The sequence below is a fragment of the Gobio gobio genome (genome assembly GCF_949357685.1).
Source record: "Gobio gobio genome assembly, chromosome: 20".
NCBI lineage: Eukaryota > Metazoa > Chordata > Actinopteri > Cypriniformes > Gobionidae > Gobio > Gobio gobio.
The window spans coordinates 33,201,415-33,216,154 of NC_137113.1; the positions used below are offsets into that span (position 1 = coordinate 33,201,415).

Genomic DNA, 14,740 nt, shown 5'->3' on the forward strand with positions numbered 1-14,740 from the left:
TTTAACTTGAAAATTGTATAATTATGGCAAATGTAAATTTGATTTATAAGATATTACATAGTCTTGCTCCATCACCTAAACAACTCGTAACACATTATAATACAGCTACTATCTTAACAGGTTTATCTTCAAAAGGTGATTGGTACATTAAAATTTAGATAATAAAAAAAAGGTAAGATAAGATAAGCTGTCTCTGTTAAAGCCGTACTGTACAATATATAATACTAATGTCCTCTGATGTCATTTGCAATATAATGGATAAATGAGACTGAAGAGGTGTATGAAAAATGCAACTGTTAGGTGAGCGGTTCTGATATACTGCACTGCTATGGATGACGGTCATTATTAAGAAATATCAGATCACTGAATGTCGTAATTGACCAAACAGAAAAGTATTACAGAGAGCCGTGTAATAAATACATAAGATATATATAATGATCTATACAAACGTGTAAGAATGCAATAGCAGAACCGCTAGACTTCTGATGCCTTTGGATTGCACTCGTTTCAAATCCTGCTCAACACGTAGAAGATCCAACTCACGCCACACCTCCAGACTTTCTCCTGTACTGCCTGAGACACAGAAATTCCATGCTTAGATTTCATGCAGTTAGTGATGCTTTTCTGAAATTGTATAAACCAACAAAACTAGTTACATATGACATAAATATACAATGTTATCCAAGGTTTCTTACACTCCAAGTTAGCAGGATTCTTATGAGACAAGAGAAGACATGGAAAATTAAATGGGATTCAAGATAATGATCATCATCTCTCTCTATGACCCTAAGAATTATACATGCCATTTCTGTTGCTATGCCTTTAGGACGTCCAGAAGTAAATGACCTCTGTAATAACCTTGACAATGGTTCTGAATGGGCATCCTAGATATTAATGTTAATGCATTCATTTTGGTGACAAAGTTGTGGAATTTCAGATCAAGTAGTTTTGCAGCTCAGTTTCAATAATTGCCCTTCTGCACTGAGGAGAATGTTTTGACCTCTAAAACTAACAACACATCTTCTGTGATAGAATTACTTTGAAATAGAATAGTCTGTATATATAACGTTTTTTACTACAAAATATCAAGAAAACCTTAAAGGCATAGTTCACCCAAAAATGAAAATTAGCCCTTAATGTACTCACCCTCAAGTCATCCTAGGTGTATATGACATTCTTCTTTCAGACAAATAAAATCAGAGTTATATTAAAAAATATACGGGCTAATTCAAGCTTTATAATGGCAGAACTTGCGCTACTCCTGCATCCTACAGTATGGATCCAGCCTCTCATAAAGACTGCAGACGACTAACACCTGTGAAGAGATGACTCCAACTCCTGTGAGGACTTCAGATGACGCAGCTCTGCATCAACATGCACCCATGCTCTTTTTCTATATACCCTAATCATTGTTAAAATATGTATTCCTATTTCACTCATTTATGTGCCTTAGGGTGTTTTCACACTTGGGTCCTCTTTAAAAGAACCAAACTCAAGACTCCTTTAAGTGGACCAAGAGGTGAACCAAGTGAAAACGGACCCAGTTCTCTTCACGTTCACACTGTCCCTGTTTATGGAAGGATATCGCGGAAAATTTTCAAAAGGAATTACAAATTGTATTTGCAATTGCTTTTTCAATTTGTGGACTGGACGCATTAAATGTGACATAATCCAAACGCAATTGCAAATCGCGCATTGCCATTTGCATTTTCGTTTATGCGAAGGCACAACAACTGCCAAATTTCAAATGGAAAAGCAAAGTCTGTTCGCAATTGCATTTCCAATGTCTTACAAGTTATGACCCTGCCATTATGGAATAGCAATAGAAAATCACCTATTTGCTCTTTCATTTCCTCCGTGTCCTGCCACAACCTGCAAAAAATTCAAATGGAATCGCAATCCCCTTTGCGTTTGCATTTCCGATGCCTAACACAGTCAACTGTCAATCAGGCTTGAGGGCTGGGTTTATTGATGTAGTCGGACAGTAGGCCACGCCCTCAAGTGGTGGAAACCAAGGACTTTTTCATCATTATTCATTCCTAAGAACATGGGGAGAAATATCCAATGTGTGTCTTTAGCAACAACAACAAAAAAGTCATACAACTACAGTGTAGTTTTTTGCACTTCAATCAAAGCCAAAAACATGGAAATAGACTATTTATCCCCTGCCAACCAAACAAAAAGAAACCAAAAGAAGACTGCTCTGGTTGCAAGCAAATTGTCAAGAAGAAATGAAGATTAGGGATGCTTTAACCGTTTACCAAAAGTAAGAATTTTGACAGATTAATATACAGTTAAACGGTTTAAAATGTGTATATATATTTATTTTTATTTTATTTTTTATATTAAAATTTTTTTGCTGCATGGTAAAAGCAAAATATGCTATATTCGGTTTAAAGATCAGCTCAATATATAATATATAATATTTAAAATAGGCCTATCCTTTTATTGAAACTGGGGCAAAAAGATATTTTGAAACATTTCACCTGCTGGTACTTTCGGTTTTGCCGCAGAGACCCTTGTGATAAATAAATGTGTTGTATTTATGATAATCTGCGTAGATTTCAGTTGACGAAAATAAATAATAAAAGCGTGATAAGTCACGAAAGACAACTGAATTACTGACAGAATGCTTTGCGCGCGTTCCGAGCGCAACACGGACAAGCATAGCGAGCCCAAACGGCCAAATAAACACAGAAATATCTCAAAATGCCAAGTCGAGTATTCACATAAACACAGTAGATGTAAGCACTGTGTGCGTGCACACACACAAATTTATAACTGGACCTCAAAGTGAAAGCCCTGCACAATTAATTCCATATTGCAACTTATTTACTGTTTGCTGCATATTTGTTTGTTTTTAGTTATACTACTGTTGAAATGTTATTGGGGAAAAAAAAAGTTTCAATAATAATTGTATATATATATATTTACTGTGGCTCTTGACGCTTAAATGCTTTAACCAAAAATTAAAAATGTCTCTTTGGTCCAAAAAGGTTCCCGACTCCTGGCCTAAATGAACAAGTTGAGTAGAAAAAAAAACATTTTCGAGCCAGCATGTCACAAAGGGCATTCTGGGTTGAGCCAGCAGCGCTGAGCAAGCGAATAGACAGCTATTTTTATTTGACGAAAAAAAATTGTCCGACGAGATCTTTTGTCATCTTAATCTATTAATTATTTAGGCTAAGTGAGAAATATTTAGTGTTTATTTATTTTTATGCTTTTTATTTAAATTATTTTATTCAGTTTTTCTCTGTTGTCAGAAACGCTGCAGGTGCATGGAAATTTGATAATGTGTGAATCCAGGTTCTGTTGTTGAGCTGTTCTGTCAGATCTGTTAAATGTCAAATTAAAGATACAAATATAGTTAAATGAATAGGAATAGGCTACATATGATGAAAATAATAATGTTGAATAAAATGCTGAAATGAAGAAGAAAATCAGATCATCAGAGGAGGTATACGAAACGAACATGAACTGCGATTGAATGTCACTAATGTAGTTTTCTATTCTTTTTTGATCGCTTGGGTCTTGAGCACAGAATCATATGGACAACACACCACTCACATCATGTCAAGTTTCTATAGATTTTCTGATTTTAACTCATCATGATTTCAGTGTCCGCTGAAATATGATGACATTAGTCTGATACATAGCCTACCGAATGCAGTCATGTCACTTTTCTTATTTGCTGTCAGTTCTGCATTTTGACTTTGTTTGAACTAAAGAGTTTAAACTTGGTTTTTATTACAAAAATAGCCAAATCCCCCATTTTCCACCACTTGAAGGCGTGGCCTACTTTCCGACTACATCAATAAACCCAACCCTCAAGCCTGATTGACAATTGACTGTGTTAGGCATCGGAAATGCAAACGCAAAGGGGATTGCGATTCCATTTGAATTTTTTGCAGGTTGTGGCAGGACACGGAGGAAATGAAAGAGCAAATAGGTGATTTTCTATTGCTATTCCAAAATGGCACGGTCATAACTTGCAAGACATTGGAAATGCAATTGCAAACAGACTTTGCTTTTCCATTTGAAATTTGGCAGTCGTTGTGCGTTCGCGTAAACGAAAATGCAAATGGCAATGCACAATTTGCAATTCCTTTTGAAAATTGTCCGCGATATCCTTCCATACCTGTACCTGAAAGAGGACTCTACTCCACTTTAGTAGGAATGTGGTCTCAGACTCCTTTGTGTTCATACGGTTGCTTTTTGGATCTAATCCAGTTCAGTGTTTGATGGCTGACCCTATGGCCTTCAACATTTGATCACATTTACTAACATTGTTTCCGCCTCAGTTACCAAGATATATTTTGTAAAGGTTATTATAATTTTTTTTAAATGACATTACAAATGCTTTTGAATTAAGGTTTTTTTTGCAATACTACATATTCTTGCATAGTTATATCACACATCCACCTTTGTAATTGTTTTTTTTTTATCATGTTTATTTCATTGCAGAAGGCAATGATAACATCAGCTGCAAAAAATAAACAATACAATAAAATATTTTTTTTTAAAAGATGCAAATTAAATAAACTTCTTTAAAATGTCCAAGTAATGTAGGTATGCCTAAAAACAGCATTCAAGTAAGAAGTGGAATAATCACATGAATAAATAAAACATATATATATATGCATATTCTTCACTGTATGACGTACACCACTGATTCTTATATTAGGCTAGTAATGCAGATGTTTACATTCACTTAAGACAAAACCACCTGTTTATGTGAAACTTGTTTTTAACACTTTAAAATAAATGCAATAAGACGCTAAAGATTCCGTTTAGTACATACGCTGTGTGTGACAGCTGGCTTCTGTGCATGCGCTTTAGGTGTGTGCGCTCACCTGCGTCTCGTTCGAAAGCAGTTGAAATTGCACTAAACAAGTGTAAGTTGTGAACAAATAATTTGTAGAGATTTGTCAGAAGAAGATTCATGAACAGAAAAATCAAGTAAGCCCAGAGCGGTTTGTGTTCAGATTGCGTGTTTTTAGCGAACTGTACCATAAGATGAGATCAAAACATACCCAGACCACCTCCCGAGATGGCCTCGGTTCGGCTTACTTTAAAAGGGTCTGAGATTGTTTGGAGTGTTCACATATGGGCCAAAAATCACACGAACCGTGCTCAGACCCCTGAAAAGGACCAAGTGTGAAAACACCCTAAATTTAATTATTATATTGATTAATTATACATTGTTAGCTAATCTGTGTGCTTTGTATATGTACATTTCTGAAATACATAACATTGACAAATCGCTTTAAATTGTAATGTAGACTCATACATTTTCTGTGAAGCTGCTTTGAAACGATATGTATTGTGAAAAGCACTATACAAATAAATGTGAATTGAATTGAATACGTCATCCTGCGTCCTATGTCATGCGCCGGAACGTCAGTCTCGTGAATGGCACGCGTACGACAGTTAGTGGAAGTTAGAGATTACAGCTTGTAAAGTTTTAAATATTTTAAATATTTTTCTTACACAAACGCATGGCTTTACTTCAGAAGGCCTTTATTAAACCCCCGGAGCCATGTGGATTACTTTTATGATGGATAGATGCACTTTTATTGACTTCAAAACAGAAACAACCATTCACTGCCATTATAAAGCTTGGAAGAGCCAGGACATTTTTTTATATAACTATGATTGTGGTAGCCTGAAAGAAGAATGTCACGTACACCAAGGATGACTGAAGGAGGAATAAATCATGGGTTAATTTTTATTTTTGGGTGAACTATCCCTTTAATCCCTCCTGATATGACCTAGAGCCCTGCACGGGCCTCAAAACTAGGCCCTAGCCCGGCCCTGGCCAGAGACGCTGAGGCCCTAGCCTGGCCCGTGTCCGACAGCTTATCAAAATTATCAGCCCGAGTCCGACTGGAGCCTGTTTTTTTTTTAATCCTCCCTATTACACATTAGTTGCAGCCATTAAAATAGTTCAGTTTTGTTTTTAATGTCAAAGTAGTTATATTTCGTTTTGTTTCTTTATTAAGTTAATTTATAAAAATGTTTGAAGCATTTTTTTGTTTGTTAAATTAAAGTTTTTGCTTTTTAAAGTGATGACAAAGTGGCCAGCAGCCAACAGTGAGTTAACCCAACGCTTTAGCCTCTCAAATCAACACCTGACTTGTCTTGCTTATAAAATCCATATAAAACACTTAAAGTTGTTTAAACGTTTAGCCTACTATCACCACCATCACAGTAAAAAGGCATTTTTGACCAGATGAGGCAGGCAGATCGCAAACGAAACGCACTACACAATCTAAAAAAATAAAAAAACATGCAGATTGTCTAACCTTACATCTCTCCGCAAAATGAATATAAATCCGATCTTCAATTCCCGCGCTATATGCACATTTAACGGAGTTCATATCAACGAAAGCAACCGATATGAGCATTTTATTCATCAGCTCATTTCGACATCAAAGACCGCATTATGAGAACGAGCGACCTAAACACTGGTAAGAGCCTTTAGTCTCAGTAGTTTATGAAGATGGTTGTGTTTTTGAGCATCTAAGACTAAGCTTATTTTCAGTTTCACTTGTGGCAGTTTGCGTGTTGGCTTGCTTTACTCATTTGCGGCGATGCGTGTTGCATAGCGCAGTCCTCTAAACACTGTGCGAGTCAGTTTTGACAGTTGCGGACTCGCGATATCATGGTCTCATGTTGTTTCCACCAGCGCAGCACATCTCATTGTTTCTTTTAATTATTGAATGTCTAAAATTTAAAATGAAGGAGAAGCCTAAAAAGGCCCGAAGCCCGGCCCGCATTTGAGGTATGACGGGAAAATTGGCACGAAGCCCGGCTTGGGGCGTGAAAAGGTCGGGGCCCGTCGGGCTCGGGTAGAAATGCAGGACTCTAATATGACCTGTTAAAATGAGGTATATGCACAAGAGGTTGACATGCTGTTCACCTGTTACAATTCGTTTGGGCTCGTTTCTGGGAAGCTGACAGGAATCTCGTCTGAGAATAACCCTCTCTTCCACTTCAATCACCTCCTCATACAGCACATCCGGCATACACACCTCCTAAAACAACAACACACACTTTGAAACACTCACACGCAGCCCCTAAAACAACAAAACACTTGATTATCTAGGAATTTCATCAAAGCATTGTTGATTGTGAACAGTTTTTCAGTGATGAACATATTTTCAGTGGTGAGATGAAACACTGTTCAAAGGCATTATCATTCAGTCTCTACTGGGGTTTCATACTGATGCATTTCCAGTGTACTTTGTACATTTAATCTGAAAAATACTGGTTTTGTGCAAAAACTACTGTGTTTTAAGAGGTGGTGGAAACCGGAGCACCTGCAACATCATTACAACATCAATATTGGGCAAAACCTGATATGGTCACGATATACTGTGTATCCCAAATGGAAACAGGAATTGTGGCAGCGGCTAGTGGAGGCTGGCTAGTTAGTTAATATAGTTAGTTGATGTTCAATAACTGATTTTACAATGCTAAATAGTGAATGTATTACAAAAATTACATACAGAACTTAAAAATATTTAAGTAATAATATTAAGTTAAAAATTAAGTCCTCAGGAGGTCCACAATCACGTCACAAATGATCCCTCTCTCACTACGGTGTAAAGTCAAACATATTTAAAGGGGTGGTAAACCACGATTTCACTATTCTAACTTTAGCTAGCGTGTAATGTTGCTGCTTGAGCATAAACAACATCTGCAAAGTTACAACGTTCAAAGTTTAAAGCAAAGGGAGATATTTGCTTTTAAAGAAATCCATTTCTAAGGACTACAGCAAACGGCCAGTAGGCGACTACAGACATTCCTCCAGGGTTGGTGACATCACCAGCCTCAATATTTACATAAACCCCTCCTCCGAGAATATTAAATAAGGGGGGGTGAGGCCATTTTGTATCGCTGTTGTTGTAGCTGGAGTGGTGTTGCTGCAATGCCGACGAAACGCTGTTATTTTCATCCGGATTGCAGGTCTGGGGTACTTGCTTTCCTTCCTAGGGACGGGGGTGCGTTGCAGAGCGTTTAACATACAGCATGTTATATGCATGTGTGTTTGAGACAGAGGGGAACAGGTCTCAGATATATGCTGCCCATCATAAAGCACGAGACAGACAGGGTCGGAGGAGAAGACTGGAAAATGTGACATAATGGACAATATTCGTCCGTTGCAATTCATGAGCGGTTCAGCGAGACACACTGCCAGTGTGTGGATGCACAACGCGCATGGGGCTCCCACTGCACATTTCACGGAGGAAAACATCCACAATCTTCGCGAGTTCAATGCAGGATTCACACAACGTCAGCTGCGCAAGACAAACACGGCCAGTGTGTGGATGCACGACGCGCGCGGGGCTCCCACTGCACATTTCACGGAGGAAAACTTCCACAATCTTCGCGGCTTGTCCTGAAAGCTGGATTTACAAACAGAAGCTGTTTACGGGCCACAACCTGTAAGTCTGATTTATTTTTCATCGATGTGTTTTCCTGTAATAGGTTAATTGTACGTTGTAGCAAGGAAGTAAACAGATGACAACGCTGTTCTGCAAACCAGTCTGTTAAATGCTCATTCATACTTAACGTTATCCGACGAACACCTAACGTTACAAACACTAACGTTAAAATCTCAACAGCGAACTTGGCATTAGTGTAAATTATTCTTAGATTAGAGCTTTTATGTATTGTTTATCTACAGGCATGCTAAACATGGTTCTGTGTGTGATTTGGCTACTAGTAAAGCCAGTGTTTAGTGTTCATTTTGGGTTAATAGTTCTTGCGACAGATATTTGGCTATAATCGTTCTAAAAATACAAAAGTGCCATTCAGTAGCGATCACTATAGATCCGCAGTCTTTACTCTTGAGGACTGAACAGGTTCTGCTCGATCATCTTCACTAAAATGTTCTGGGTCTGATTCGGGCTCAGATTGGTATGGTTTTATTGACGCAGTTGTTTCTAATACTGACCAAAGCACAGTCTACCGGGAAAGGTAAGGGGCGTGACGTTTCCGATAAACGTGCACTGCGGTTAGCGAATCACAACACCCTGGGCCAGCTAACCAATCTGAGCCCATTGCGTATTTTTTAGGGACTGGCTTCATAGAACCCGGAAACCATCAGACCGTTTTACAAGGAGGGACAGAGCAGTGTAGAATAAAGGTCAAATATATGAAAAATAATGCAATTTTTTTTTTTAAACGAAGCATGAACACATGTTACAGTGCACCCCACAAACACAATCAAGCCTTCAAAAGAATGTGTTTTACCACCCCTTTAATCATTGATACTACTGCTCAACCAGTCCACTGCCCGGACCAGTCATTTATGTAAAAAAAAAACTCTTGTCCTGAGAACGGAGTTTAAACCTTTCGTTAAAATGTAACTTCATTATATAGTTGACCCTTGCCTGACTACAAATCAGTGTGGTTTCACCATGTTCCCTTTTTAGCCAAGAGCTTTGTTGTGACATTTGACTCAAAACTTTTGAAAATAAAGCTCTTATGACAAGAAGTCTTTTATGAAAAGTTTCAAAAGATTTTTTCTGAGACGGACAGTTTGAAGGACAACGTACCTTGAAGGTCCCATGGCATGGATTTTTTATTTTATTTTATAATGTATTCTGAGGTGTACTTATATTGTTAGTATGATTTTTACCTCATAAAATGTCACAATTTAGAAATAAAAGGCATTTTTTCTATACTGATGTTTGCCCTCTGGCTGAATGCCCTGTTTCAAGGGGCGTGTCTGCTGTGAAACGCCCACTGCTGTGATTGGCTGATATCTTTGCATTTTAAATTAGCAGAGGGGGCGTGGTTTAACGAGGTCTACGAGGCACAAGGCTGCCAGAGAGAAGGATGTCACTTCTCATCAGTTCTCTCAGCACGTCACTAAAAAGAACTGGTTCGAGGGGGGCGTGGCTTGACCGCAATGGAGTAAGCGGTGTTTGATGTGAGCTCCCGTTAAATCTCTATTTTAACCAAAAAACGTAAGGTGTAATCCTTCTCATGAAACAGTAAAATATCTCTAAACTACATCGGATAGTGGAACAAATCCACGGCGGAGCCCTGATGGACACGAGGCTGAAGAAATTTAAATATACGGGATCCTCCAAAACAAGGCCTAACACCGCGTCGGACCAGAGTACTGACAAGAGCCCAGCTAAAGTGACTCCGCCCTCACCTGCTTCGGGAGAAATGGACGTAGAAGGATTGAAAGCAGAGATCCTTCTTTCTCTGAAAGCTGATATTTCGGCTGTGATAAAGTCAGAGTTGAAAAATGCTCTCACGGATGACTTCGAAATGCTCAAGAATGAGCTGAAGGCGGTGAAAACGGAGATAATAAACAACACCGCGGCGCTGAAGTCCGAGATCGATCAGGTGAAAGGTAGCATCAAGGAGGTAGAGGGGGGGTTATCAGCATGGTCGGATGAAGTGGCTACTTTACAAAAAACTGTGAGTGAGATGAATGCAGAAATGGCAGAACTGAAAACGAAGTGTGAGGATATGGAAGGGCGAATGAGGAGATGTAATATAAGAATCATCGGAGTACCCGAAACTCCCGACTCCAGTACTACAACCTCTGTATCAAAGTTGCTAACTGAGGTGCTACAGTTGGATAAAGAGCCGCTGATCGATAGATCGCACCGGAGCTTAGGGCCAAAAAAGCCGGGCGGGAAACCTCGCGCCATCGTTGCTAAGCTTCATTATTACCAAGATTGTGTCCAGATACTACAACGCGCGCGCACTCGGGGTCCGCTCCGTTACAACGGGGAACCAATTACCATCTTTCCGGACTACACGGCAACTGTGGCTAAAGCTCGGGCTGCTTTCACAGAGGTGAGGAAGCTGCTTCGCGACCGACAGGGTGTCCGGTACGGGATTTTGTTTCCAGCGCGATTTCGGGTCACGTACAGAGGGGAGGACAGGGAGTTCACTGACCCGGACAAAGCTATGACTTATGTCAAGAAGAATATTCTTCCTTCCGCGGAGGCCGCAGAATGTTCATGAGACCGATCTTTTCAACTGAACATAATACCTCTGTCGACTAACGGGTATGGTGAACATGTGTTTTTATCACTGTGCCAGATGTCACCTGGTACAAATTCATAACACAATGTTTACATTCTCTAAATACTGTCCCACTTTCTTATTTGTAATGACGTCCAGCTTGAACAGTGCTCATAGGCTGACATACTATTTCATGTTCAGTTTAGTCGTGTTACTACTAGTATTGGTTTGCTGTTCCTGCTTAATGGATATCCCAAACTAAAATGAAAGACACTCTGTTTCAGTTCCTGATTATTATTATGGGTTAATTAGGACAGCCATAGTTGGCTATTTGTAAAGAATCATTACACCTGATGTAATGTTATTTAAGGAAGTTAATGCTGTATAGTCTTGATACTCAGCATGATTAATATATTCTCTACCAAGAATAATAACTTATGTTTACTGTGCATTGTTCCTAGAATTGTATTACTCTACACTTTACTATTCTTTATTTCCTTTTTGTTGGAGGTTTGACGGGAGCCCGAGTGCTTAGCTTTAGTTCCCAACCACAAACACTTAATGTGTGGATTTCTTTCTGAGGGCTGTTGGGATCACCTGGTTCATGTGGGTGATAGGGGGTGGGCAATTACTGGACCTATTTACGAACTGAGGGTACTCTGCCAGACTTTTATTTCATTTTTGTTTATGTTTGTTTTTTATGTTTTTGTGTATTTGGGTTTCATATATGGTGCTTACCTCTCTGTATACACAATATGGCCAATATAAATAATTCAAGAGGTTATGAAGGCTGCCCTGTTAACTTTATAAGCTGGGATGTTAAATCACTTAATCATCCAGTGAAATTTAAAAAAGTATTCTCACACCTAAAACAGCTCAATGCAGATATTGCATTCTTACAAGAGACCCATATACGTTCTTGTGATAGTTCTCGCCTGGTTAGGGGATGGGCTGGCCAGGTGTATCAATCCAATTTCTGCTCAAAGGCTAGGGGTGTTGCTATTATGATAAGTAAAAATGTACAGTTTACGGCATCTCATGTGCAAACAGACTCTGCAGGGCGATATATCATTGTGGTAGGAAAATTATACTCGCTCCCAGTTATATTAGCCTGTATCTATGCCCCGAACTGGGATGATTCTACATTCTTCACAAATTTTTTCTCTCGCTTGCCAGACCTGACATCACATCATCTTATATTTGGCGGTGACACTAACTGTGCACTTTCTCCTCTTTTAGATAGGAGTATTTCTAAGAGGGCATCCCTGACGAAGTCAGCTCACTCTATTCAGCTCTTCCTGAAGACCTATGGTGTAGCAGATGTGTGGCGTTTCCGTAACCCCACCTCTAGGGCGTACTCGTACTTTTCCCCGGTGCATAAGACATATTCACGTATTGATTACTTTTTCCTGGACAAAAGAATTCTGCATCTCACAAAAGAATGTGACTACGGGGCTATGGTCATTTCGGACCATGGTCCCTTAATCATGAAAATGTACATTCCTAATACACAATCTACATATCGCTCATGGCGGTTTAACTCTCTGCTTCTGTCAGAAGATGAGTTTACTAGGTTCATATCGTCTGAAATCAAATTGTTTCTTGATATCAATCAAACCCCAGGGATGTCATCATCTACTGTTTGGGAGTCCCTAAAGGCGTATTTAAGGGGTCAAATTATTTCATACTGTGCAAGTAAAAGGAGGGCTAACACTGAGCGTATTAAAAAATTAGCAGATGAGATATTAGAGTTAGACAGGCTACATAGCTTTTCCCCATCAGCAGATGTAATTAAGAAACGCTTGTCATTACAGACAGAGTTTGATCTCCTGTCCACCCGACATGCTGAATACCTTGTTTCCAAATCAAGGCATGGTCATTATGAACATGGGGAAAAGTCCGGCCGAGCACTTGCTCACCAGCTGCGCCAAAGAACTGCTAATCAAACCATTTCTGAAATTAATGATGAATGTGGTCAAAAATGCACTGACAATGAGAAAATCAATTCCTGTTTCAAGAAATTCTACCAGATATTATATACTTCAGATGGGCCCACTAACCCTGCTGTCTTAGAAGACTTTTTTAAATCCCTGAAAATGCCCTCTGTAGATTTAGAATTCTCGGCTGAACTGGAAAGGGATTTTTCAGTTAAGGAGATAGTGTCAGCAATCGGTGCCATGCAAAGTGGCAAATCTCCAGGGCCAGATGGCTTCTCAACCGAATTTTTCAAAAAGTTTTCTGACCAGTTAGCTCCTCTGTTATTGTTAGTATTTGAAGAATCTTTAGTCACCAATTCCCTGCCCCCAACCATGCGTCAAGCAGTCATCTCTCTATTACTTAAAAAGGATAAAAATCCCCTTAATTGCAGTTCATACCGCCCTGTTTCGTTGCTGAATACAGATGCAAAGATTCTTGCCAAGATTTTGGCACGTCGACTTGAAAACATTATTCCCTCTATTATTTCGTCTGACCAGACGGGATTTATAAAAAAATCGGTTTTCATTTTTCAATATCAGGCGTCTTTTTAATATCCTTTATTGTCCCACTCCACCCGATCCTGGGAATATCGAGGTCATGTTGTCACTTGACGCTGAAAAAGCGTTTGATAGGGTGGAGTGGGACTACCTTTTCAAGACTTTAGAAACATTTAATTTCGGCCCTAAATTCATTTCCTGGATCAGACTCCTATACGCGCTTCCAGTGGCTGCGGTACGCACCAATAATAACTTATCCACGTACTTTGAGCTGAAGCGGGGCACTAGGCAGGGGTGTCCTCTTTCACCACTTTTGTTTGCCGTTGCACTTGAGCCACTTTCATTAGCCCTGAAGCAGTGTCCCACCATCAAGGGGATACACCGGGCGGGTTCGGAGCATAAAGTGTCACTTTATGCGGATGACATGTTATTATTCATATCGGACCCCCTCTCAAGTCTTCCTGAATTATCGAGTCTACTCACAAAGTTCGGAAGTATATCTGGTTATAAAGTTAACCTTCAGAAAAGTGAACTTATGCCTATCTCTTCTGTAGACAGATCATATCTTGGGTCAATTCCTTTTAAATTTAGCCCTAAAAAAATAAAATATTTAGGTATATGGATCACACGTAACCACAAGGATCTTTTTAAGGCTAATTATCACCCCCTCTTAAGTAACCTCAAACAAGACCTTGAGCGCTGGGATCCTCTGCCTCTCTCCTTAGGAGGGAGGATTAACACGATTAAGATGAATATTCTCCCTAAGTTTTTATATTTATTTCAATGTCTTCCTATCTATCTAACAAAATCTTTTTTTTCCAAATTAAATAGTCAGATTTCATCCTTTATATGGCATAAAAGGCAGCCCAGGATTAATAAAAATATATTACAGAAGCCTCGCGCAATGGGAGGTATGGCTCTTCCAAATTTTATGTATTACCATTGGGCTGCTAATATTAGAGCACTGCTGTATTGGTTGAGAAATGATTACGCGGATGTCAATAGTACGGAATGGATGGTGTTAGAGAGGGCTTCCATTGGATCAAGCTCCCCAGTAGCTTTATTATGTTCCAAATTACCTTTCAAACAGCCTATCTCATCCTTCACCACTAATCCAGTTGTTATCCATTCAATTAAAACCTGGAACCAGTTTAGAAGGACCTTTAATCTCACTGATCTTTCACTTCTTACACCATTGATAAAGAATCATATGTTTGTTCCATCAATAATGGATGAAGCTTTTAATGTGTGGGCAAGAAATGGTA

General features: G+C 39.2%; 1 protein-coding gene across 3 annotated transcripts in view; it reads right to left on the minus strand.

Moving 5' to 3' along the window:
- Positions 1–14,740, minus strand: part of oplah (5-oxoprolinase, ATP-hydrolysing) — a 71,988-nt gene that overhangs the window by 52,964 nt on the left and 4,284 nt on the right. For 2 of the 3 annotated variants that reach the window (XM_079846251.1, XM_079846252.1), the window contains exons 4-5: positions 6,923–7,037; positions 450–573 (exon numbers count right to left, since the gene is read on the minus strand). In XM_079846251.1, the coding sequence (XP_079702377.1) occupies positions 450–573; positions 6,923–7,037 (239 nt within the window). The remainder of the gene's footprint in view (positions 1–449; positions 574–6,922; positions 7,038–14,740) is intronic. The other variant, XM_079846253.1, reaches the window with a different exon arrangement.